The sequence below is a fragment of the Lissotriton helveticus genome, chromosome 12 (genome assembly GCF_964261635.1).
Source record: "Lissotriton helveticus chromosome 12, aLisHel1.1, whole genome shotgun sequence".
Taxonomy (NCBI): domain Eukaryota; kingdom Metazoa; phylum Chordata; class Amphibia; order Caudata; family Salamandridae; genus Lissotriton; species Lissotriton helveticus.
Genome location: NC_136073.1, coordinates 686,025,638 through 686,053,241, shown reverse-complemented (window position 1 = coordinate 686,053,241; position 27,604 = coordinate 686,025,638). Strand labels below are relative to the sequence as shown.

The window sequence follows — 27,604 nt, the reverse complement described above, 5'->3', positions numbered from 1 at the left end:
AATCCTGCGGGAAAACCATATCCGTTTAGATGCATACTTTTCCTGGCATTGAAAGCAATGAATTTCTATTTGTAGGGAGAAACTTACTTCTAAAAAATCTAATTTGGCTCATGTCACTGCAATAAGCAGACAGCAGAGACTGCACAGGAACTATCTAAACGCATCACTCTTTCTGCATCTATCTGTCCATGATGGGAGAAGCAGGAACAGGCATATATATATGTCATTCTGAAATACAAGTTTAGTGATTTGTGTGTTTCTTTTTCCTGGGTGTAATTACAAATGTGAGCGAGAGAATAGCTCCTGCCGTTTATTGAATATGTCTTAGAATAATTTCTCCAAATTGTAGCATCAATGTATCAATGATTCCTCATTTAATTGCCGCAATTAAAAGAGGAATCATCGATACATTGATGCTACAATTTGGAGAAATTATTTTAAGACATATTGCATAAACGGCAGGAGCTATCCTCTCTCTGACATTTGATCTCCATGTTGGTGGACTTTTGGGTGTAACCACCTAGTAGGCTTGCCTGTATCACCACAAAAGGGTCTTGTCTAGCGTTAATTGAGACTTCTACAGCTGCACCCCCCTATTATCTTATTAATTACAAATGTGGTCTAGTAGTTATGCTAGGTATTTCATTTTGAAAAGTCGTGTATTTGTATGCAACAATCACTTGGAGATTTTGCAAGAAGAGGAAATTAACTCTTTTCATCATTTGGTTTTACAGGAATTGCACGCATCATAGAGACACACCAGCCAATAGTAGAGACCTACTATGGCCCAGGACGACTCTACGTGCTTATCAAGCACTTGCAAACTGAGTGTGATCAGCAGGTGGACAAAGTTGTGGACAAATTCATCTCACAGAGGGACTATCACCGGAAGGTGAGGGGACACACCAGGTACACATAATGGAACCCCCTGCTTACAGACAAAGGTCTCCAAAAATGGAAGGCATTGTATGCCTTACAGGGAAGTGTGTACAATTAATGAATACCTGGTGTGGTAAGGGATTGGAAGGGGAAGAGTATGATTTGTAAATAAGAAATGTAAAGACAGTAGACAAACATAAAGCGAACAAAGGGAGATTTGATACGCTATTGAGAGGGTGATATAGCAAAAGTATTGAAGAAGAGAACATAAGGTGTATAGAAAAAGGTGAGAAGAAGGGGGTGCAAGGAATGATTGAGAAGAGCCAGGATGCACTAGAGCACAAAGTTCAGTGAAGTGTAGAAAAATATAACAGTGAGAATAAAGCAAGAAAAACATAAAAGAACGACATCTAGAGAAAATGTGAGTGTATGGGTCTTTAAATGGAATGCAAGACAGAATGTATAAGAAATGAATTGAAGGTAAGAGTGTGATATGTTTTGAGGAAACAGTAGGAGAGAAGATGGAGTGTATATGTGAGAAGGTGGGTTGGTATATGCTGTCCACTAATTAAAGTGGGCACCTTGTACCAGTCCACACGACCCTTATGATGTATGAGGTCAAAGATAACCTTATTGAAAACTATCCTAGTGGTAGCTACGGAGAGCAGCCTTCAGGCATAATCTTGAAGGAATGTAAAGCAGCTTGTTTTACCAGAATATCACCTCCTAAATGACTAAATGAAAGGAGAACCACGCAGTGTTTATATAAAAATATGTATTTATAAATATAACACTCTTTACTAGTCTCTATGTGAGACTAAGGCATAAAGCACACAATACTGAATCAATAGAACACTCGTAAATAGCACAATACACAGCGAGCTCCAGGGGGAGACCGAACCATATACTAAACAAATGGTATAACAACAACGACTTGACCAGAGACAGGGCCTAGGGCACGTAGAATCGCTGGGACCTTAAGGAACCACCCATATGAGTGACACAGGGAGCTCACTGAGGACAGGAGCAGTGAGGAAACACAGATGTGTGCTCCGTACAACTCTATAAGAAAGTCTCGGTTGGAAAATTACAAGTTAAGGACACTTCGGAGAGGACTTCGAGCAAACCCTTTGGAACATAGGAGGTTCTAAGGCCAACCCACCAGTCAGTACCGAGGTACCCGTGTTACCTATCCTAGAGGAGCTGGGTGCATAGGTGTGAAGTTGCTTTGGAAACCTTTGTCGTTTTCAATGGAGAGCTGCAAAGAAGTACTGCTACCAGGAAGGCGAAGAGTGTCCGGTGGAATCCAAGCCTGGATTCAAGGTGAGATGAACCTGAAAGCAGAGGGGACAGAGTCGGGTCACTTCTGGTGACCAGGGGCTCAGCAGTCGAATGCCCACCGATGTCTGGTGCGTCAGGTGCAAAGAAGGGTTGCTTAACTCTGCAGCCACGGGGACCAGTAGACGTCGAGGAAGACCAAAGTCCAGAGGTGAGCTGTCCCACGAAAGATGTCGAGAGCTCAGGGGTCGATGTCCGGCTGGAGCACCAACTAGCCTTGGCAACTGCAACCCACGCGGTCAGAGGAAACAGGTTACGGTGTGGACCAGCGAGGTCCAGGGGACTCTCCAAGCAATGGAGAGTCCGGGCACGTCTGGAGCAACCAGGTAAGCTCAAGAATTCACAAGGTGACCCTCAATAGGATCCACAGGCCAATGGACCACGGATCGAGAGGAGACCTCAAGCAAGTATGCAAAGGACTAGCCCACAGGACACTCGGAGAGTGGAGGCCAGAAATCTTCAGTGCAAATACTGCTCGGGGTCGGGACTACACGGAGTCCAAAGCACAGGCTCAGGAATCGTCACTAAGCACATGCACTTGCAAAAGTACACGGTGCACAGGGGTTCGGGTTGCACAGTCCCCACGATGTATACTGGTCTCAGAATCGCTGAGAGGGCAGACCGACCTCTGGGACCTTCGGGGACCCACCTCCTGTGTTTCTGAAATCTTCGGAGTCCTCAGGAGCTCGGCAGAAGCAAACCGGTCAGAATGCGTTTAGGTGCTTGCTTTTGCAGGGGAGTAACTCCTTTACTCCAAGGGAGATTTTTCAGTCGTCCAGCGTGGTGCAGGCAGTCAAAGTACTTGCTTTCTTCTTAGCAGAATCTTGTCCTGGTAAAATCTAAAGTCCTGTAACCAGGTAACCCACTTTATAACCATGGGAAGGGGTTGGGTAGATTCTGTGGACCCTCCTAGGGGAGGGGCAGGACAGAGGTTTGGCTACATCCATGTCCTTTGTCCAGTTTCGCGCCAGAGAAGGAGCAAATGGCTCCAGGAACTGGTTTGAGCTGGACTATGCACAGGGACACCAAATGTGCCCCCAGTGCAGACTTTCTGGCACTTTTAAGAGTGCACCCACCCAGCCCCAATACACTAAATCCTGTCTGGGAGGTGGTTACACCTCCCTGTGACAGGATGCCTATTGTCATGCCTTCCTCTGCGCGAGCTTGACTCAGCAACAGGAGAGCAGAATCGTGTCTGTGGCTGGCAGGATCCATTTTGTGCTGCCTTAGTCGATAAAGCTGGCACTGGGTATACAGGTGACCCACATATGTACCTTTAGAAGGGTGTAATCATACCTCCCACACCAGTTACTGGTGTGGAGGTATGATTCCAAGGTGTTTGACACCAAACACAACATTTGTATTTTTTTTATTTTTTTTGTATTTATTATTTTCCATGTTGCACACACTTTACACATTATACATTTTTCAGCATTATTACTTCTTGCTTCATAGCTAAATGAGCTCTATTTCAAGATATACAAACATTTCATTACACACTTCCACCATCAGTATTTATATTTCATACTTTACCACGATTAAACATTAAACCCCACTTGAGTCTACCTGCGGCCCAAGTCCCTCCTTCCACCTACTTATGGGTTGCCATATTCTTAGGCCTAGTGTCCTTCCCCTTTTCCCTTTTCGTGCATAAATATTCTTCTCCATATTATATGCATTCAGCAGATTAGCCAGCCAGGTTTGCAATGCCGGCGGATTTTTATCAAGCCATGCCCTTGCTAAGGTCAATCTATATACTGACATTGCCACGAACAGAAATTCCTGTTGTGTGTCACCCCCTTCCAATCCCAGACCTAAAATTATCCGAGCTGGATTGAGTTTAATTTGGATCCCCAATGATCTGTCCAGAAAACCCTCAATGTCCCTGACTAGCGTATGCCGTTGAGGACAGGTAGCAAATATGTGAATACTATCAGCTTGACTAGCGTTGCAGCGGGGACAGTTGGTACCCATGGTCCCGCCCCATTTAGCTATCTTAGCGGGGGTATGACAGAGTGAATACAAAGTTTTATAATGTTGTGACTGCATTGAGGATGAGCACAATATAGTACGGCCTAGGTCCAGTGATTCCTTAAACCACCCTGCGTCCACGCTAAGTTTTTCGGCCCATTTATTACCCACTTTACCTAGGTCGTCAGTTTTCCCTTTAACCAAACAGGCATAAAAAGACCTGATCGTGCGGTCCCCCAGAAGTCTGATTTTTTTCCAGTATCTCATTCCTACTCAATCCAGCTGACCCCCTTGACTTATTATTCAAAAAACTCCTGACCTGGAGGTACTTGAAGAAGCCTCTATTATCAATACCATACTTAGTTCTTAGATCTACAAACTGAACCATCCCCTCTGCGTCAAATAGATCCCCAATCTGCACAATACCGCTGTTTACCCATTCTGACATTACTTCATCTGCAAAGATTGCTTGAGGAAATGACCTGTTTTTATAGAGTCTAGTATATCTGTTGTATTTCCCCAGTTTATTTCTTTTCAAGAAGGCAGTCCAAATCTTAACAGCAGCAGAAACTGTCTTGAACCTGGTTCTTTTGAAGTAGCCAAAGTCAATACAATTTAAAAAGCAGTTTCCCACATCTGTCCCTAACACAGTGGCATATACTTTCGTAGACCGGTTATTAACTCTTTGATCCAGATCTGTTCCTCCCATTAGCCCTTGCATGTATTGTAGAGCAGCTGCCATGTAATATAACCTGAAGTCCGGTGCTCCCCACACCCCCTTTCTCTTGTGAGCGTGATATATCTATATGCCCTACGCGTCTTCCCATGTGCCCAGATGAATCTGCTACATATTGCCTCTAATGTATTAAATCAGCTGTTCTAAAAAAATAAAGGGATCGATCTTAAAGAAATTTGGGGAGAATCAGCATCTTAATAACGTTGGTACAGCCCATCAGCGATAAGTGTAGATTATTCATCCTTATTAGATCCGTTTTTAGGTCTCGCCTGTCGATGCGCATGCGCATCGAGCAAGCGAGACTATAGGGGCTCATCGACTCTTTATCTAACTTGCAAGGAATCGTGGCGATTCCTTGCAGTGCCCGTGACTTTTAAGCTCAATGCGCATGCGCATTGAGCTTAAAAGCGCGTGCACATGGCCCCAGCCGCCTGCCTTGCCTACTCTCCCGCCCCCTCACTTCTTGATTGCACGGCCGCTAGGCCGTGCCTCCCCTACTCCTCCTCCTACTCTCCTCCCCTCCCGTCTGTTCCCGCAATCCTCCCACACCCCCGCTCCGCCCCCTCACTCTCTCTGCCCGCCCGCTCTCCACTCCATCAGGCAGCCAGCCGCACTTCTCCCACACCCCCGCTCCGCCAATAAAAACATGTTAAAAGACACTTTGAAACCATTTTCCTTGCAACGTTGGAAGTGGGTCGATATTGGTGATCTTTTTCTCAAACCAAAATTCAGAGGGACATGAAATTCCTACTTTTAACGTGAAAGCGCGTAAACTTCAGTTTGCGGGTGCTAACCGCATTAGTTCAAATTACACGAAGGTCGAAAGGGGAAAAGGTTGCACATCCCTACTTGCTGAGCAGTCTTGTGAGCGGTCTTCCTCGCAGTCGAAGTCCTCCGGTAAGTCCAATGCAAAGCCCTCCCCTTCCCGCCGTGTCGCATTTCTCCTCCCCCCTCCCCTCTCCTCCGTCCGTTCACTTCATGAATTAGCATTCAAACACACAAACTTCCAGGAACTTTTTAAATAAGCAACGAGTATATTGTTCCTGACGTTTACATTTCATTATGAATTTAAATCACAGTATCTAGCGGATAGTCCAGGCACTTTTTAAACTGCTCAAACCACCGAATTTCATAAGCATTTCGCCTTGTTGTGGAGATCTGGGCACCCTCTAGCTTGATTCTTTTTACATTCAGACCATTGCATTGAGTTGTTTAATTGTGTCTCGGCTGTATGCAGTTTTCTTATATGGACCGCTTTTTAGCGTAGATTACGGTCTAGTTACCCATTCAATATGGCGCATAAGCTTAGTCCTCTTTTCATGCGCATGCAGGAAGCGCATTCAGGAGGTACAGGCTAATTAAATTCAGTCACCCGCGGATTTTCGTTTCCGTGCTTTTCGCGTTTTTCGTGTTCAGGAGACAACACCACAGGCTGCTTTCGACTGGTGAGTAGAGGATTCTAGAAGTGCTTACTCTTGACTGGGAACTCGGCAGGCATCTCCAAGTTTTAGTGCGGGTAAACTTATCGCATTTACGGTCTTTTTACAGAGCGTGTTACTCAATGAATAAAGATCGTGTTGAAAGGAACCCCACGCTACCTTTCATCTTTGGTGAGTCTGTTTTACGATTTTTGGTAACTCTAATTGAGAAACGCATTCGAGAACAGATGTTGATATCACCAAGTCTTACAGCAGACACACTCACAGTATTACGGTCTTTTTACGGAACTGGTTTAAGAATGAACATACAGCGTTTTTAAAGGGATTCGCCTGTGCCCTACACCTTCGATGAGTTGTGTACTGAAATTTCACGTAGATGCAAGTGAGAAACGCGTTGTGTACAACATGCAACAGCATTTTACATTTAGAGTGCTCTGTTCTATGATTGCAGATTTGAACAAACTTTTCGCCTTCATACTATTTTGAACAGTATCGTGACATCAGAATTTTGAAGTTCCTTCGTTCTTGGTATCATGACTGAGTCGCATGTAGACGCATACATAAAAGATTGACATTGAGCAGTGTGCAGGCAGCACATGGTTTCATGCTGTTAGTTATGTGGGCTGGAAGTGTTACTGCACGTCTTCTCCCACAATGGGCGTGTTTTGTGTGCTCATGGTCTTATATGTATGTGCGCCTAATACCATAGCAGCCTGTCGTCGTTCTTTTTCTCGTACCTTTTGTGTCACCCTCACTCACCCCCACTCACCCTCAACCCCTCACCCTCCCTCACCCTCCCTCACCCTCATTCACCCTCAACCCCTCACCCTCACTCACCCTCACCCTCACTCACCCTCAACCCCTCACCCTCACTCACCCTCAACCCCTCACCCACCCTCAACCCCTCACCCTCAACCCCTCACCCTCAACCCCTCACCCACCCTCACTCACCCTCACCCTCAGCCTCACCCTCACTCACCCTCAACCCCTCACCCTCACTCACCCTCACTCACCCTCAACCTCATGCTAAAGATTTACAAAAAAAACCATTAACAATTCTAAAAGCACAAACTCTAATGCTGCGAGACCTATTGCATTTCTAATGCTTGTTACCCTTGCCATCAGTGGAGCCATGTTTATCTCTACCACCATATCAAGGTTTGCTGATATTGCCACCCCCAAGTATACAGCTGATCCAACTACCCTAGCGTCATTACACGCAGAATATCTATTTTCAACAATCTGTGTCTTAGAGTTGTTCAGATTGTATCCAGAGATTTGACCGAAACATTGAGCCTCTGCTTCAATCTCCCTAATGGCAACAGAGGGGTTAGGTGTCAAAATGGCAACGTCATCCGCATACGCAAGAGTTTTTATTGCGCAGCCGTTTATAATCATTGCCGGAATCTGTGGGTTCTGTTCCAGCCTACGCAGATAGGGGTCCAAATATAATGCAAACAGCAGGGGGGATGACGGGCAGCCCTGCCTAGTCCCTCTGCAAATCTTGACTGCTGCCGAGTATCCCCTATTGACCCTAATCTTAGCCATTGGATTGATATACAGGGTCTGTATGGCCTTGATGAAGCCCTCCCCAATTCCACTCCACCTCATGGCTGACCATAGGTATCCCCAGGAGACCCTATCAAACGCCTTTTTTGCGTCTAGAAACAACGCTGCCATGGGGTCTTCTAGGGTACCTGCTGCATCAAACATGGTGATGACCTGCCTGACGTGTTGTGTGGTTCCTTTTCCTGGGATAAACCCATGCTGGGAGGGGCTAACTAAACCCTCAACCACCCCTGCTAATCTTCTGGCCAGTATCTTTGAATAGACCTTGACGTCAGCGTTCATCAACGTAATTGGGCGGTACGAGCCTGGTTCGGTTATGGGCTTGCCCTTCTTGGGTATTACGATGATGTTGGCTGCACCCCAGGTCTCAGGGACGGATTCACCCTTTTGTGCCATCACCATGATATTAAACATGTCCCCTAGGATCACTGTTTGGAATGTTTTAAAAAATTCCACAGGGATCTGGTCCGGTCCTGCTGCTTTCCCCCGAAGGAAGACTGCCGAGAGCAGTGACCAGTTCCTCTAACCGGAATTCAGCTTCTAACTCCTCTTTTTCGGCTACAGAGAGCTCCGAAGGAGGCGCCTCGCTCAAATATTTTTCTATCTCTTCCGTGCTTGCTGTTATATCTGCGGAGTAGAGATCTGTATAAAACTGTTTAAAGACATCCCTTACCTGTCCTAGCTCTGTTATCATATTTCCTTCATTATCAGCAATTTCTTTAATATCTGCTGCTGCTACTCTCTGCCTAGTCCGCGCAGCTAGGATATGTCCCACCCTTTCACTGAGCTCATATGCGTTCTCCCTGTTAGCCAGGTATTTCTCGACCGTCTTTTGGGCAACTCCTTCCAGGGCCTCTGCTCTGAGCGATATTAGTTTGAGAATGTTTTGTTCTATCGGGACCTGTTGTTGAATAGCTACCATTAATTCTTCTTCGGCCCTCAGCAGGTTTAGTCGTAATTCTTCTGTCTTCCGTTTCTCTTTTTTTTTTGCGGACAATACAAAGCTTAACGTCTCCCCTCTTTCACCGGCCTTAAAGGCGTCCCACACTATCCCTGGGGGTGCTGTCCCTCTATTTATATCCCAGAAGTCCTTGATCCATTTTGACATGTATACCCGATATCGATTATCTTGCAGCAGCACCCTTTCAAAGGTCCATTGCATCTCTTTTTTGTGGGACTGCCCTAATCTTAGCGTCAAAACCAATGGGCTATGATCAGATATAATTCAGGGTTGTTTTTCAATTTTTGATTCGGCGATTAGGCTATTTGAAATTAGGAAGTAATCGAGTCTGACCAGCACCTGGTGAGGAGCAGAGAAGAACGTGCTACCATCTAAGTTCGGATGCCATTTTACCCAAGGATCTACCAGCGAGTTATGAGTCGCCATATCCGACAGTGCTCTGAACATTTTCCTTTTTCTGCCTCGATATTGTGACCCTGGCTGCAAGAATGAACTAATTGGGTCATGTAAATTAAAATCACCGCAACATACAATTGGCTCAGGCCATTGTGCCAGTTCCACATCCAGGTATTGAAATACATCTGGGTCATCTTCTGTGGACCCATATATTGTAGCTAAGGTAATCGTCTCCCCCTTAAAAGCTATCTCGATCAGCACCCACCTCCCCCATTGGTCTTCTTTTTTCCTCTTTACAATTGTGTCACTGCTCCTGCCCAGCACCGCCACCCCTCTAGTTTTGGTCCCTTGATTTGATTTTGCCATAACTTTGAACCCTAATTGGCCCAGCAGGTATGTGTTGGTACCCTCTATGTGGGTCTCTTGCAGACAGACCAGATCAACATTCAATGTTCTGAGTAGTGCTGCTACCTTAAACCTCTTTTTTTGCTCATTGAGCCCACATACGTTTATCGAGGCTATTTTACATGCCATATATCTTTTTTTTTGTGTGTTTCCAAAGAGAAATACTTTCCACCCTATGCTGTTGATTGTCTGTTTTATCTTTACTTTGCTGTGTATCTTGTGTTCCTTTCCCTACCCGAGCTTGTAATGCCAGTAACAAAACACCATATCCTTGTGCAACATTTCTTCCCTTTCCCACCCCTCGCCCTCCCCCCCGCCCGCCCACCCCACCCCCCCACCGTCCCCACCCTTACCGTCCCATTCCAACCCTCCCCTGATGCCCCGCTTCCCCTCCCCCCCACCTATTGAGACGTCCTGGGTCATAGGGCACCCAGGTGTGGGCGTCGGTTAGGACAGTGTGCCTCAGTATGCCCCATGGCCTGGTCTTGAGTAAGTACATCTAGGGTATATAATATACTAATACACTATTTCTCTTTCTTATCAAGCCCTCCCTATACTTAAGACATGCTTTCCCCCTCAGTTTGACCCTTTCTTGTTGTATACCCAAGACCAAGTCCACTGATGAGATTGTCCTTCTTTTGTGTTTTTATCCCTTTATCTGTAGTTTATTTGTTTCAAGATTTTTGATGTTTTCCGATGTTTTGCTTGGCTGTCTCCGAGATTTCTTTCAGGTAGGACTCGGCCTGGATTTCGCTTGTAAAGCTTTTAGTTGTTCCCTTGTGGATTACTTTCAGTCGTGCTGGATTTTGTAAGAACACGGTTGCTCCAATTTGTTCGAATGGGGTGATCAGTTGCCTCATTCTCCACCGCCTTTCTACTGTGGCGTGGGCGAAGTCTGGGCGCACGAAGAAGGAAAAGCCTTTGAATTCTTTTTTGTTTGTAGGTCTGGCGATGTCGTAGATAGCCTCTCTTAGCCTGAAGTTCCCAAAGTTAACCAACATAGCTCTGGGGTATTGGGGTGTCTTATGAGCGCGTTTAGGGAGTGTCAAGGGGAAGCGATGTGCACGCTGAACTTCGCTGTTCATATCCCAGGTTTCGAGTTCGGGAAAGGTTGTTTTTAGCACGGTGGCCATGAAGCCCCTTGGGTCCGTTCCCTCCGCGCCTTCGGGAATACCGAGGAAGCGAAGATTATTTTTCCTGCCTCTGTTTTCTAAATCTTCAACTTTTTGCATCAGTCTGTGATGATTCCTTCTTGTTCTTTTCCTTGTTTTTGGAGTTTAGTGACGTCAGACTCTAGCTCCTCTGTGCGAGTTTCCACCGACGCCATTCTGTTCGAGATTTCAGAGCATGTTTGGTCTACTTTTTGTCAAGATCAATGTGGACTAGCTAGTTTAGGGGGGAGGGGTTGAAGTGACTCAGGTACGTCAGACAATAAAAAGGAAAAAAGCAATGTTTTCCTTATAAAGCCCTCACCCACCGACCTAGTCGGTGGCATGCTTCATCATCGGGCCCACCGCAGTGGCACCGAATGTGCCCCGGGTGTGCTACAACGCCAGGTGACTGCGGAGCTGGTATATTGCTGCGTGTGCAGTGAAAGGGTGAGAAGTGAAAATTAAAAGGCTATACAAGGGGTCCCAGCACCCGAGGGTTAACAAATTTTAATACACTGGGCCTCTGTTAACAGATTAAAAAGGCAATAGGACAATGAGGAGTGTATGATGACCTCCCGTGTCCAGTGTGGTCTACATGTTTCAGCCAGTGCCTTTTGTATTTTAAGCTGGCTTTCCTCAGGACCAAAGAGTTACGTGATAATGTGCAGATTAAATTATAATAAACTTAATTTAAGTGTTTGTGTCAATTTTTTGGCTATGTGTGGCGCTCGCTAAGGCGCTGTAACTGTTAGAGGGGGATTCCCTCAGGCTTTTTCTGTTATTTCTTGGTAAAAAGCCTCATGGGTCGCCTGGCAGAGAAAGAGACCGAGTAGTTCGGTCTGGTTCCTCCTTGGACCTATTCGTCCTTCTGCGGCGCCCGGTACCCATACCGGGCGCCGCAGAAGGACGAATAGGTCCAAGGAGGAACCAGACCGAACTACTCGGTCTCTTTCTCTGCCAGGCGACCCATGAGGCTTTTTACCAAGAAATAACAGAAAAAGCCTGAGGGAATCCCCCTCTAACAGTTACAGCGCCTTAGCGAGCGCCACACATAGCCAAAAAATTGACACAAACACTTAAATTAAGTTTATTATAATTTAATCTGCACATTATCACGTAACTCTTTGGTCCTGAGGAAAGCCAGCTTAAAATACAAAAGGCACTGGCTGAAACAAGTAGACCACACTGGACACGGGAGGTCATCATACACTCCTCATTGTCCTATTGCCTTTTTAATCTGCTAACAGAGGCCCAGTGTATTAAAATTTGTTAACCCTCGGGTGCTGGGACCCCTTGTATAGCCTTTTAATTTTCACTTCTCACCCTTTCACTGCACACGCAGCAATATACCAGCTCCGCAGTCACCTGGCGTTGTAGCACACCCGGGGCACATTCGGTGCCACTGCGGTGGGCCCGATGATGAAGCATGCCACCGACTAGGTCGGTGGGTGAGGGCTTTATAAGGAAAACATTGTTTTTTTCCTTTTTATTGTCTGACGTACCTGAGTCACTTCAACCCCTCCCCCCTAAACTAGCAAGTCCACATTGATCTTGACATATAACCCAGGGGATACGGGCTAGCCTACCTAGTCCTCTCTCTCCCTTTTGATCTGGTCTACTTTTTGGACAGCTCCTTGGAGTTTTTGTATGGCAGCGTGGTTCCTGTTGCTGTCCTTCTTAACATCTTTGTGAAAATGCTTGATGGAGTTTAGTACTTTGCACAGTGATGGCTCCCTTGACTTTCCCGTTCCGATGCAGTCTTCATTTAGCAGTGAGGTATTTTCTTCAGGATCCCCCATATTGTGGCTGTATGATTCCGATCGTCTAACAGTCTTTGGGGTTGAGCCATTTCGTGCGTGACTAGAACTTGCTTTTGCTTCATCCGTGTTGCTCCCGGGGTCTGTGGTTTCATCATAGTGTGTTTTGCCATGCCTTCTGTGCTTTATTCTTTTTTTCCCCCCCAGCCTTATCCTTGGAGTGGTATTTAGACCGGGTGCACCTGGTTTTCCTAAGACTGTCATGTCAGTTACCTCCATGGTTGTTACTGTTGGTTTGAGGCTTATGCTTGATTCACTTGCCTCACCTTCTTCTTCTCCCGCCTCCTCTGACTCGCTTGTCACGCTGGAGATGGAGACTCCTGTCTCCTAGATATCGGAGTCAGACTCCTCTGAGGATATTTCGGTGTCTGGAGGCGGTTTACTTCTCGGGGAGGATGTTTGCGCCATGGGTGCGGTGTGTTCAGGTTTCAGGTGTTCGGTTGGGTGTGTAGGCAAGAGTTCACTTTCTGCGGGTATAATTGTAATTGAGCTTGCGTTCTCTTTCTCATTTTCCTTGATGATGTCTATGCACAGAGACCGATTTTCTAAAGCGGAGTCTGAAGTGGCTGACAGACCCATACTGTGTTGCTTTTCTTTATCAAATTGTTTATTATGTCCCTTTTTGTTATCCAGTATTGCCTGTTGCTGTATCGTCTTTTTTAATGATTTGCTCTGTTCCTCCTTGGGCATTGGGCTGAATATGCTCGATATCCTTGGCTGAGAGTCTGCCTGTTGACTAGTGATATTTGCAGCAGCTTTCAGGTTTTTTATAGCCTGTAATCTCTTTGCTTTTTTGGCCAATAGCTCGAAATTATCATTGTCATTATCGTGATCCTCCATCGCTTTATCCTTCCCATTTGCTTTCTCTTTGCCTTTATCTTTATCTTTATCCTTGTCCTTGTCCGCCACTTTTCTCGACTTGTGATCTGTAATTTTGTCTATCTTTTTCTCAGCGTTTTTATTTTTGTGTTTGTCCTTGCCCTTAGGTTTGTCATTACTACTGCCGCTGTTTCTCTCTTCGTTATTCTCCTTTGCTTTAGACCCTCTGGTTTCAGGTCGTCGCTGTAGCTCTTTTGCTTTCTGCATAGGATTCAAAGTTTGCTTTTTCCGGTGCTTCTTCTGTAGATTCTTGGTATTTTTGGTATGCTTGATGTGTTTCCAGGTCCGTTAGGTACACAGTTAGAGGAACGGCTGGCTCGAGAATTTGTTCGCTTAATTGTTCATTTATTTGCGCAGAAATTTGCCCCACGACCCCGTCAACCCCACCAACATCAGCCATTTCGTATGGTTGAGCCTGTATCTGAATTAGAACCTGCACGTGTACTTGTACATACGTCTGTGTCTGTGGCCGTTTCTGTTTTTGTTCTTTAGCTAAGGATGTTGTTTTAGATTTAGCTGTAGTTGTAGCTGTAGATGCGATAGATCTTCTAGGAGCTGCGGATGCTGTGGAAGCTGCGACTATGGCTGTGGGGGGCAGTTTAGTGAGCCTCAAATCAGTTGACACTGTCGTGGTAAATTTAGTGTTAGTTTTGGCGTCAGTTTGTACCGTTTGCACTCTTTTGGCAGTACCTTTGTTCACTATTCCCCGGGGTCTGCTGCAGCGTAAGATTGACCGGGTTTTTGCTGATGATGCTTTAGACCCAGACCCAGCTGCCCGGGACTTGATGATAACACACTCCTGGGGCCCGACTGTTTGCTTTTTTGCTGCCCCCCCCCAGCTTCACAGCTTCGCTGTGGCCTTCTTGCCTACTTGTCTTCTTGTCTTCTTGCCTTCTTGCCGTCCTCGACTCCTATGTTTCCCAGGCACTTGTTTGTCCTGTATGTCTTGTACTGTTCCGATGCTCGAGCTGCCTCGTCAGAAATCAGCTTATCCCGCTCGATCTATCATCTCTACATGGTTTTCTATGCAGTTTCTGTATTTGCTCTCATAATCCGATGTCAGAGGCGTTTTTTTTTTTTTTTTTATAAAGACAACAGGCTCACAAATTACAAAAAATGCGAGTGAGATATGCTAGACCAGACAAAGCCCAGACAGAGCCCAGAGAGGGGCCAGCCGAGCGCTTGATGAGGTGCTGGGAAGCGCAGGGCAGTTTGGTGCAAAGGAGAAAGAGCCGTGGATCGGTTGGACGTGACGTGACGTGACACGGGAGCAGCAACTGTTTCCTTCCCCCGTAGCTGTCGGCGAGCGATTGCAGGTTTACCAGGTTAGTGATGTCTATTGTTCTTTTTTTATTAGGGTGTAAAGGTGCTGTAACTGAAGCAATCAAAGCACCCCCCAAGGAGTTGAAATTGGCAGAGGTAAAAGCACACGGAGTGACGAAGTGACAGTCGGAGGGTAGGACTGGCAGTAGGATTTTGAGTTGGGATTCAAGGTGAGGAGCGCAGAAGCCGTACTCACAGTTCTTCCAGCAACAATAGCCTCTCCAGCTTTCTCCGCTCTCTCTGGCCTCGAGTCCGGTTTTCTAGTCAGTAGTCCGGATTCCGGTGAACCAGGTATCCACGTTCACATCGACCTCGAGACAGCCTCCAAAAATCCTCCGGTCTCCGGTTTCGGTCTGACTCCGCTGTTGTGCTATGAGGTTCCAAGGGAAGATCTGTCATAGAACCTGCACTTGTGCCTATTCCGGTACCTCTTTCTGATTTTGATTCCGCTCCGATATACACATAGATATGGACTCTGACAGCCGCCACAGCCACCACAGCACTTCTTTCAAAGGTCTTCAAGGACCTTCAAATCCTCATGTCCAGGCCGGTAGCTAGTCGGAAGCTAGAAATCTTTGTTCGATGAAGCCGACATGGCTGGGGGATTTTTTTTCTAGGACTCTGACCAAGACTCACGGAGCGATTACTGACACGTCTGCTCACACCGACGCCAAACACAACATGTTTCTAAGCAGCCGTTTTAAAGTTAGCATTTACATCGATGTTATAATGCACTTGAACATATATGTCTGGCTGCATCACAGAACAACCCCGGAGAATGGTCTCCGAAGGCTGCAGAGAGGCTCTGCTCATGCAGGGGCACCCTCTCACGTAAAATCCAGCACCCTGCCTTCAGGATTGTTAAGTCTTGCCATAGGGGTGGCTGATGGGTATTTAAGTGTAGTGATTTAGATAGATATAGTGAACCTATTTCTCAGTAAGTGGTGCAAGCACCATCTTACACAGTCTGCAGTAGCTGGCCTGTCTTGTCAATTTGGATGGCCTCTCATGGGTGGCACAATACATGCTTCAGCCCATGGGAGGCCTCTGGGGTACCTATGCCCTGGGTACATGGTGTACCATATACTAGGGACTAATAAGGGTACCCCAGAATCCAATCTGGAGTGTACCTAAAGTACATGCATATCAGTTTACAGGAGAAAGAAGATAGACTGGGGTCCTGGATAGCAGGATCTTAGTCAGACTAGACCAAAATTGTGCCACATCAGCAAAAAGTGGGGGTAACCATAAGAAGCAGATACTACTTTCCTACAGTATCGAAGCAGAAGAAATGCACAAAAAGAATGAGGTGGACCAAGGAAATGGAAGGAAATGTGGTTGTACTGTATGGAGAAAACAGTAGGAGAGATCAGGAGATTTGGGGGGGGGGGCAGCAGAAGAAAAGATGGCCTATAGAGAAAGAATGGAACATGAGATAATTAGCTTGTAAATGTACTACAATTTGTAGTAAAGGAGATAATGAGGTGTGAAGGTAACAGCAGGGTAGTGAACTGTAGAGAGGAAAAGATGTGAGTGAGGATAAAGATTGGAAGAAGATTGTTGCACATTGCCCCATTCCATATTTTTTGCATGAAATCCTAGAAACCTATCCCTGGTATGTGTCCATCCTTTTCACAATTCTAAAACTAGACTGTTAGAGGTCTAGCACTTTCTTCCCAGCACACATATGTAGGGCCTTTCTTTTAATCTGGCACTAAGCTATACCAGGCTGATGAACCCTAACTAGGGCAAAACTGGTCCCATCGGTTGCTTGTGGCCCAGGTCAGGGAGGGCCTAGCCTGGCAGTTCTGGCTGAACTGTTTCCCTTTGGAGCAGGGTCAAGACTGATTTTCAAATGGCGTGATTCAAACAAGGGGAAATGCTTTGCAAAATAATGATAGACTGGGATATGGCCCCAAGTGATTACCAGTGGCTGAGTTAAATTCAGGGTTTCCATCCATTACTTTTTTTTGTATAGTTTAGGTGTGTGGCTTAGCATTTTCTCCTCTTTCTGCTCCCTATACGGCTAGTCATACATCTAAAACCAGCCTAGCATTTGTCATTCAGTGGGTACCATAGATATTCAGTGGACCTTCACAGAACAAAGACTTAATCATCACTATTCAGGGTGGACGTACAGACCACTGTCATAGTTGTACAAAGAATTCACGTGGTTGCTCCCAAATTATCTTGAAAAGTATCTCTCTACATAACCTCTTCACGCCTTCTGCCCACAGAAGTGCTCTGAAACACATTTGTTTTGGCATGCAGCACTTTATGAATGCAATACAAATTTTGAAAATTACTAGATAAGTATAATTCAAAGCCACAGTCACATGTAAAGTGTTTACGATTCTGCTAGAAATCCTTGCATGAGCTGATCAGTCTTAGAGTCTTGGTAAAAAAAAAGCGTCTTCAAAGCTATCAGTTTGGCCTCTACACTTTCACAGTGGTGGCTTTTCCTTCCTAGCATGGCCCACTATGTCTTCATGGCTGCTGGCAGCTTATAAAAGCAGTAGATGTTACTTCAAAAGAGCTTGCAGACTGGTTTGATCCCTCCAAAGCAATGGTGGCACTGTTGCTACTGAATGTACCACCCGTCACATCTGTGAGTGATGTGTTTGACTAAAAAAGAAGGCACTGGAGAATATTGTTGCCCTTGGGTACAACCTGGTTGACTCCACACCCTGTGTGTCCTGTTCCATCTACAATCCAGCTGCAGTATGGCCATAAGGCAGGATCCCTGGTTAGGTCCCTTTCGTTCTCTTATGATAAGTTCGGACTGCCAGACATCTGTTATTGATATTTGGAGTTTCCATTCCTACATACCAGTGGAATGTTCATCTTATGTTAAATGAATTCCTGGTGCAGCATGGTACAATCTATTCATGTGTTTTTGTTACATTCTTCAAGAGCCCTGGTCCTTTCCTGGAGACTTTGCACGTCGCTCTTGATTTTTCAGAGTGGGTTTTCTTTTTTCTTCTATTCACAGGGGTTTTGGGGATAGAGAATCAGCTATTCACTTTGCTCTAATTCAGAAAAACAGAAGTAATGTGTTCCAGCACCACAAACCCTCATTTATTCTGTGCCTGTCAGCACAGGCCAACAAAAGTTAAGTACTTTATCATCTTCAGTATTTTCCTCTGAAGCTCCAAAATTTCCATGCTCAAAAAGTATGGCGACTAAGGCCATTTTTGACCAGGCATCTCTGCATCTCTGTTATATTCTTCTTCGAGATATCTCAACAGAGCCTCACACTGCTGTTCACCTAAAGCAGAGGTCTTCAAACTTTTTTAGGCTGAGACCCCCATCTAAACTTTTTCAGACTTCGAGCCCCCCTCTATCATCACCACTTGACAACAAATTCTGGAAGTTGGCGCATTCTGCATCATTGCTAGTCATTCCCACCTGCAGAGTCCAGGTCGTATATGGCAAATAATATGGAAGTAAGAGTGTTTAGTAAACTGCAGTTGTTATACTGCCTGTATTTAGGTGACAGATGCTTATTACAAACTTCAAATGAAGTCTCCAAGAAAAAATGCGCACACAAAAATTACAAGGGTGCATTCTGTTACACATAAAACAACATTTTGCATAGATCAATAAATACAATTTCAAAACTGAGACAGGTATACCAAAGAGACAGCCAATGTGTCGATGGATTCTTGCTACTACAATCCTGAGGTTGTGCTCCACTTCCAGGGGCTTTTTTGCAAGTCCCTTGCGCCACCAGTGCATCACTTTTTGTGAAGCACCATTGGCGCCTTTTGCTGCTCCCTATTTACAAGGATGGGAAAAGCCACCCTGAGTGACTTTGCCTGTCCTTGTAAAAATGGCCCCTTTACACTCAGCACTTTGAGGGAAAGGGGCGTTGCACGAGTGTTGCTGTGTGTGTTCCAACACAACACCCATGGTACCTGACTATTCCAGATTTACAAAACAAATGTAAACCTGGAAATGCGTCTGAATGCTACTCCTCACAATGGGAAGTGTAGGGAGGCGCAACAAGGATACATTTTTTTTTTTTCCTCGTTTTTTATCTCTTTCCATGCATGCTGCATTTTGCAGCACATATAGAAAGAGTAAATCACCTTTGGTGATTGTTTATGTGCAGGAAGGTGTCCCTTCCTGCACATAATCAATCATTAAAAAAATGCTGCTTTGCAAGTTCTATGTGGCTAATGTAGCACACATAGAAGTTGAAAAATGCCATTTCAGATTGTTTATGGGCAAGAAGGGACACCTGCACATAAACAATCATCTCCGTAACGCAGGCATACTTGCACCATGGTACAAGGGTGCCTGCATTGGCGCATGGCAGTAAATTGAGCGTCAGCGCTGGGGAGAGCAAAGGGATCCACCATATCCTTGTAGATATGATACATGCCTGTGCTTTCAAAGTGCCGCAGCGCAGCACAGGCAAAGGGATTACGGTGCCGCGCTGCAGCACTTCCTTGTAAATGAGGACCCCAGTTTTGAGTGGTACTTAGAAACTGGAGCGCTCACAAACATTTGTAATATATTTTTTACAATTTTATATAGCACAAACATGACCCAAAGGGATTGGCGGGCTTTACAGGATCATCTTTCACATTACACAAGGACACATTCATTATTTGTAAGCATAGGGAGATTAAGTGATTTGCCCAGAATCACAGGACGTTGAGCAGATGCTGAGAACTGAATCTGGTTCCCCGGCTCCAAAGTCAGCAGCTCTGGCTGTTGTGCCACATCATTGCCCCTAGATAAGATATCAGGAAAAGGGGGCCCGAAAAACATGCTTTCTGACACAATTCAAAAATCACTTATTATGTGGAGTATGGCCAGGTGTTGCCAGTAGAAGGTCATCCGCAGTTTTTCAAGAAGACCTAAGGGACATCTACATCAGACATATATGCGATATAAGTGATTCAAGAGGATATATACCTTTCTTCTCTAGCAGCATCAAGAGCCATTCAGTTGTAAACATAATTGACTTATAAAGAAGACAGCCTTCCAAAGATTCAGAAACATGTCATAAGAAAGCATTTATATTTGCCCTACGGAAGACGGGTGGCATATTTCACTATATTTGCTATTTCAGGCTTGTGTACTCAGCTCTAACGTATTTGAACATTTTAAATGAGCACCAGCGACATTAATCAAAGGAAGGAGACTTTAAAAAATAAAAAAAACTCTTCAGACTTACGTGCTGGTGAATGGAATCCTCAGGAAGAATGCACCCATTTTCAAATCCTTGGCGCAAAAGGCAGTAGCAGCGAGGTTACAAACCATGATAACCTCGGTGGGGAAGCCCTCAAAAGCGAGGCACAGGTCAGCAACCCGATATGAAGTTAAGCAATCGGGAGGCAAAAGGCAGCAGTGGTGAAGCGCTGCTTTATCAGCAAAGTTGAAGTATTTTGCAGCTTTTGTATGCAAAATTCGCGGCACTCCCTGGCATCTGTACTGCTGTCCATTTCTATGGAGGGACGTCAGTGTTGCAGAAACTACATGCTGATTGGCTGTTCTGAATGCTCCAATCAGAGAGAGCCCTAACTCGAGATGGGGGACAGCAACACAGACAGGAAATGTGCTTCCAACGTGGGAAGCAACAAAGGAAGGTGAAAGATGTAATGTTGTACACAGTCTAGTAGTTGGGATGGGAGGAGTTTCGGGGTTGGGGGAAGAGGCGGAGCGAGAACAGGAAAGGGGCAGATAGTGTAGGGACAGGAACGAGAAAGGAAGCAGAGAATAAAGCTCCTCCAAAGATAATCATTTTGTATGTCGTTATTTAGTCCACGACATGACAACTGGCGACGAGGGTGGGATGGGAAATTAGTCAGTCCCAGAACCCAAGAAGAAGCGTCCTGTCCCTGGGCACCCCGACGAAAGGAAAGTTCCTCTGCAGGACAAGTGTGCCCCGAAGAAGCCGCCGCCCACAGCACTAGGCCAGCGGTAAATGTGCTGCTCCACGAGTTGGCGATCGTGTAGAGCCCCCAAGGGAACAGCGCTAGTGCAGCGCTGCCTTGCTAGCACCCGACGTGATATTCGCGCCAAAAAAGAAAGTCGCGAGTGTGCCCTGCAGATTGTGCCCCAGAGAAGGTACTGAGAGCCCACCTCAGTCCTCCCGAAGTGTCCTGAAGGAGTGGGGAGCGTCCGACGAAGCCTGTGACCACGTGGAGGCGCCGGAAGAAAGTGCTGACATCGGGTCTCACCCCCGATGCGTGAGGAACGGCACGCGGCAGGCGAAAGAAATCGGAGCTCGCTCCTGGCCTACCTGGATGGTGAAAGTGGCCTGGAAGTGGAAGCTGAGCTGCAAATTCCTGCTGCTTGAATGAGAGACCCTCGGTGAGTGTCCAATGAGACCGAGTGAGCTGCAGAATGAATGAAGAGTCGAGCCTCGTGGGTGATATGTGGCGGCCATCTTAGAGTCAGGCAGCTGTGCAGGACATCCCCTGTGAAGTACATGAGCGGCCATTTTGAAGTCAGGCATCCCAAGTTTGAGGCTAGAACAAGCATTTAAACAGCCAAACGAGCTTTGGTGAATATAAGACAAGCACTGGTAGGTGCAAGGACAAAGAATAATAATCACCAGACAAGCACTGGCGAGTGCAAGTGAAAAAAAAAAAGTTTTGGAAACACCAGCAGTGAGCAGTGCAAAAGCGAGCACCAGTCGGAACACGAGTGTGTTGCTAACACGTCAGTCCAGTCATGTCAACGTCACCCACTCGAAATGGAGGTGGTGCAGCAGCAGCCGTGGCTGCCCCTGTCACGCCCATCGTCTCACATCTACGCCCCCCGGAACCATTGACCCTGGTGGCGGGCGGAAGCATGGGTCCTCGGTGGCAGGAGTGGCTGGAAGACTTTGAAGACTACTTAGAAGGATCGAAAGTCACAGAAGCCAGAGACAAACTAATTGCACTCCGCAATCTTGTTGGCAAAGAGATTGGGAAAGTGATCAAAGAATTACCGACAGATGATAAAGGGACCTATGATAAAGTACGGGATGCACTCAACAGAAAGTTTGTACACAAAAGAAATGTGGACTACGAGAGGTACGTGTTTTATCAGGCACGTTAAGACAAAGAGGAAATGATGAGCACTTTCATATCACGACTGCGGCGACTATCGCAGTATTGCAATTTTGACTCCTTCTCAACTGAAGATGCCATCCGCTTGAGAGTCATCGAGGGTTGTCATTCAGAGACCCTTCGCAGGCGACTGCTGAGAAAGAGTCATGACCTCGACGAGATTGAGGAGATGTCAGGGTTTACGACCAGGCAGAAGAGCACGCGAAGACCATGGAGACAGGGCGAGGCGAGAAAAAGGAGCAAGCGTATTGGACTCAAAGCTCTGGTCATCAGAGAAGATCCAGCGACCATCAGAGAAGGTCTCGTCCAGCCTCTAGACACACCCATCGGAGCTATCGACGACACGAATCAAGAAGGAGAGAAGAGATCGAGCTACGCCAAGAAGCCAGAACGTCCAAGGAAATGCTATTGATGTGGGTACGATTTCCCGCATACAGACGCTTGTCCAGCAATGGGACAACAGTGCCGGAAATGTGGGCGCATTAACTATTTTGAAGCCATGTGTGGAGTGTACAGCATGGAGAGAAAGAGTGAGAAAACCAGACCTCGGACGGATGAAAGGCGACACCATGCAAAGGCTGTGCAGGACAGGGCGGTGTCATCTTCTGGCTCGTCACATTCCAGCAGAGAGTCTTACAGATCTCATCGGACCAGAAGATCATTGTCAAGGGAATCGAGGTCTAGTTCTCGAGAGATGACATACACGGACGAATACGTCTGCATGGTGGCTGACCCGGATCAACTAAAAAAGTATCCTCCGCTGGATATTGAAGTGGGGACTCATGCCACCAAATTTGTACTTGACAGTGGGGCATCGTTAAACTACATGCCCGTGACTGAATATAACAAGATGAGACCGCAGCCCGCGTTGAGCCCTGCACACATCAGAGTGTTCACCTGGATGGCGAAAAAACCACTTCACTGTCTGGGCAAGTTCGCAACGACGCTCAAACATGAATCCACAGCAATACAAGCATATATTCACGTCATTCATGGACCGGAGGCTGATTGTCTCCTCAGTTTGCCCACGGCGGAGAGACTCAGACTGGTCGAAATATTATACCGAGTACATGACAATCCAGATATTGTCCGGAAGTTTCCCAAGCTCTTCAATGGACTCGGCAAGATGAACAAGTGTCTGATTCGCCTACACATAAACGACCAAGTGCGACCTATTGCTCAACACCCACAGCGTGTACCTTTTCACCTTCAGCAGGCAGTGGAGGACGAGATTCAGGAACTGCTTCAAGCGGACATTATCGAGAAAACGGACGGTCCCACACCATGGGTGTCCCCAGTTGTGATCGTTCCCAAAAAGGGTACCCCTGAGAAAGTGAGATTATGTGTGGACATGAGGCTTCCCAACACAGCAATAGAACGGGAACGACATCCAGGGCCTCACCTGAGCGACATGATAGCAGCATTAAATGGAGCCAGGGTGTTCTCAACAAGGGATATCATCAGTTGGAGTTACATGAAAAATCGAGATACATCACAACATTTGTAACTCATCTGGGCTTATTCCGCTACAAAAGACTGAGTTTCGGAATCTCTTCCACAGCGGAAATTTTTCAAGAGGTGATACGCCAAACCATCAGGCATATCCCGAACTCCCTGAACTACAGTGATGATATACTGGTGTATGGATCAAACACCAAAGAGCATGATCAAGCCCTGGATCGAGTGTGTCATGCTCTCCTGGAAGCGAATCTAACGTTGAACAAAGACAAGTGCGAGTTCCATCAGTCAACGCTCAAGTTCTTTGGTCACGTCTTTTCAGGGGCTGGAATGAAGCCTGATCCCGAGAAGGTGACTGCGCTCAACACCACCAAGAGCCCTCAGGATGTCAGCGATGTCAGATCATTCCTGGGCATGGCCAGTTACTGCTCCAGATACATCAAGGATTATGCAACGATCAGTCACCCCCTTCGTGCCCTCACGAAACAAGGGCAACCGTTTGTGTGGAGCCCCCCGTGCGAGAGGGCCTTCCAAGAAATCAAGCAAGCGGTGGAATCAGCGGATAATCTGGCCTATTTCAACACCAAAAGGAAGACGGAGATAACGGTGGATGCCAGTCCTGTAGGTCTGGGCGCCATTTTAGCTCAATATGACAACAACACTGAGCGACGCCACATCGTGGCGTACGCCAGCCGCAGCCTCTCCGATACTGAGAAAGCCTATTCTCAGCCTGAGAAGGAGAGTCTAGTAGTTATGTGGGCATGTGAACATTTCCATGTGTTCATCTTTGGCAAACATTTCACCATGATCACGGATCACCAGGCCCTTGTCACCATTTTTGGCAACCCCAAGGTCAAGATGCCGCCCGCATTGAAAGATGGGGTCTGAGATTGCAGGAGTACACCTTCACAATCATTCACAAACCCGGGAAGGGTGAGAATCCGGCGGACTACATGTCCAGACACCCACAGGCATCCCATGAATCACGCTCATTGATGGCTGAAGAGTACATACACTTCGTGGTAGGTGTAGCCCGACCGCCCGCAGTTCCCCTAGAAGCAATCAAGGATGCTACGGCCCAAGACAACATCTTCCAGAAAGTAATGCGCCGACTGCGCACACATCGATGGAGACATGAGAGCGAGGACGAAATGAAAGACTCACAAATACGTCAGGAAATGCAAGCCTTCCGACATGTCAGGGACGAGCTGTCAACCACCTCAGAGGGGCTCCTGCTGAGGGACCATCGGATTGTCATCCGGAGGCAGCTGCGTCAAGGAGTGGTTAACCTGGCACATGAAGGTCATAGAGGAGTGGTTGCCACCAAGAGAACATTAAGGGAGAGAGTCTGGTTCCCGCAACTAGATCAAATAGTTGAGTCCACCTTGAAAGACTGTCCACAGTGCCAACTGGTAAAGTCAGGAGAACCTCCAGCTCCTCTTCAAATGACTCCATTGCCGGAAGGGGTATGGCAGGAACTCGCCATGGACTTCTATGGCCCCCTCCAATCTGGCCGGTATGTGGTGGCTATCATGGATGAATATTCACGATTCCCAATAGCTCAATTTGTATCATCCACCAATGCTTCCAGCACAATCGCTGTACTGGGCGAAGTGTTTGCTGCATGGGGCGTTCCCAAGGAACTCAAAACAGACAATGGCCCTCCTTTCAATAGCCATGAATTCAGTGAATTTGCAAAGCATCTAAACTTTCGACACAGAAAGGTTACCCCGTTGTGGCCCCAAGCCAATGGCACCATTGAGAGATTCATGGCCACCCTAAAGAAGACCTTTCAACAGGCCACGCTAGAAAAGAAAGACCTACAGGTGGCTCTGAATGAAGTATTAAGGGCGTATCGAACCACTCCACACGCCACCACCGGAAAATGCCCTGCTACACTCATGCTAGGGCGACCCATCTGGACGAGGATCCCTACGTGGGAAGGAGCTCTGGCACCGGTGTCCCCAACACACACTCATCAAGAAACAGCCAGGGCTGACCGTGCGGAGAAGAGCAGAATGAAAGTATATGCCGACGCCAGACGGCGTGCCAAGTCTCCCTCCTTGCAAACAGGAGATTGCGTGGTGGTTAAGCAAGAGCAGACCAAGAAAACGGATTGTCGGTTCAAAGATGAACCTCTAACTGTTACCCAGCATAAAGGCACCATGATTACTGCTGAGTCTGAGCAGAGAAGGATTACCCGAAACGCATCCCATTTTCAGAAATGCACACCAGGTATGAAAGAAATACTTGAGAGACACACAGCGCAACAAGATGTTGGCGAATCAAGTCAACCAAGCCCAACCTTGAGGTTTGACCGGTCACAAGAAAATGCACTGACAGACACCGGAACACGTCTCAGGCCACGAAGAGACATAATCAAGCCAAAGAGACTGATTGAGGAAATGGACTAGAAGCTGTTCAAGTTCTTTGTTAACAAAGGGGGAGATGTAATGTTGTACACAGTCTAGTAGTTGGGATGGGAGGAGTTTCGGCGTTGGGGGAAGAGGCGGAGCGAGAACAGGAAAGGGGCAGATAGTGTAGGGACAGGAACGACAAAGGAAGCAGAGAATAAAGCTCCTCCAAAGATAATCATTTTGTATGTCGTTATTTAGTCCACGACATGACAAAATGGTTAAGTGGAGTGCGAGCCCCCCTGAGGTGAAGCTGCGCCCCCCCCACACTTTGAAGCCCTATGACCTAAAGTATCAAGTTGTCAGACTTACATGGGCATTTGCTCCATGCTGATGTACAAGTAGTTTTAATTGACAGAATGCTCTACGTTAAAGAACCACCACTGGCTCCAGATCTAGCTCATGGATACAGCAGCAGAGGTCCTATGCTCTGAATACTCATAGTAGGTGTGCTTAACATGTTAGCATACTCCATAACCAGGCCTGAGGTGCTCTTCAAGCCTTTCTGATACTGGCATTGCAGTGCTAAGCAGATACGGTTGGAGACAGAGTGCCACCAAGCTTCCGAGCACTCTGACTCTAGTCATCTGGACTTGAATTCCCATATTAATTCTGCAAGGTTTCAAAAGAGGCGTATTAAAACGATGTGATGAATATTGAGAAATGAGTCATGGCACAAGGAACCTACATCTTTTTGAGGACCCCCTATTCAAGGAGACTGCCTTGGTCTTAGAGGATCCAGTGGAGATTTCCATTCCTTGGGTGGAATACATAGTGGGGTACTTTGTCTCCTCAAAAATCGAAATCTTATGGGCTCTTTAAGGCCATGTGTCAAAATTCTGATTTGCTTGGGAAAGAGTAATGAATCCCTACAGTGGAATCTTCCCAAGTCTCCTCTTCCCAACTTTTTGTGTAGCCTCCTCTGTGAGACATCAACTATTAGCATACTCTAACTATGACCTCTTTAGGATTTTCCCTTTCTACCAAAGGACTCTCTGTATCTGATTTGCTTGTTTCTGCTTATGCAAATGGACTGAGTCTTTGCATGTCAGGTGTGGTGTGATCCCTGACTCAGAGTAGCATATTCAGGTTATACCCCTGGGGGTATACCTATAAGGCTGGTACAGCCACATTTTGCTCATATTGTGGGTGTTTATGAAAAGTCTCATGCTGGATCGTTTATTCAAGCAACTTGAAACCAGGTTGCAGCTTTGGCACTGTTATGTTAGGCTAGATTATTAGTATTCATATTGCAGTTTCTTGGCGCAGTAGAAGAAATATAACACCACCTTTGTTCAGATCAAACAATCTAAACTAATGGAGAAGAAAGTGAGCGGAGTTCCTGGAGAAATGTGTTCCACTATTTTGCTCCGGCAGTGGAGAAGGCCCTTGCACCAAAGGAAACGGTTTTACACTTTTGGACATCCAGCAGGAACTGGTCTGAATAGCACAAGATACGCTGAGGAACATATAACCGAATCTTGGCAGCAAAGAAGATGGGGAAGAGTTGTACACTGCATGATTAAGCAAATACAAGACTTTTAAATAAAACTTGTTTAAGTATCAGTCTTGTGATCCCATTGGTTGGTGCTGGGGGGAAGTGAGCATCAGCATTCTACACAAGTTAAAACCTGATTCGTTTTCCTGGAAGATCAATGAAGATGGATTTGTTCTTGCCAAGTCATGACTGCATTAAGGCCTTGACTGGGCACATATGGTGCTCTGTGGCATTATAGGGAATTTTCCTCTGGAGTTTAATTAACCAGAAAATAAATACTGGCTACCTTGAGCAATCTTG

At 46.4% G+C, this 27,604-nt stretch overlaps 1 protein-coding gene across 1 annotated transcript in view; it reads left to right on the top strand.

The window, feature by feature from the left end:
- Positions 1 to 27,604, top strand: part of COG4 (component of oligomeric golgi complex 4) — a 177,579-nt gene that overhangs the window by 95,244 nt on the left and 54,731 nt on the right. The window contains exon 7 of the mRNA XM_078671201.1: positions 735 to 892. Coding sequence (XP_078527327.1) covers positions 735 to 892 — 158 coding nt within the window. The remainder of the gene's footprint in view (positions 1 to 734; positions 893 to 27,604) is intronic.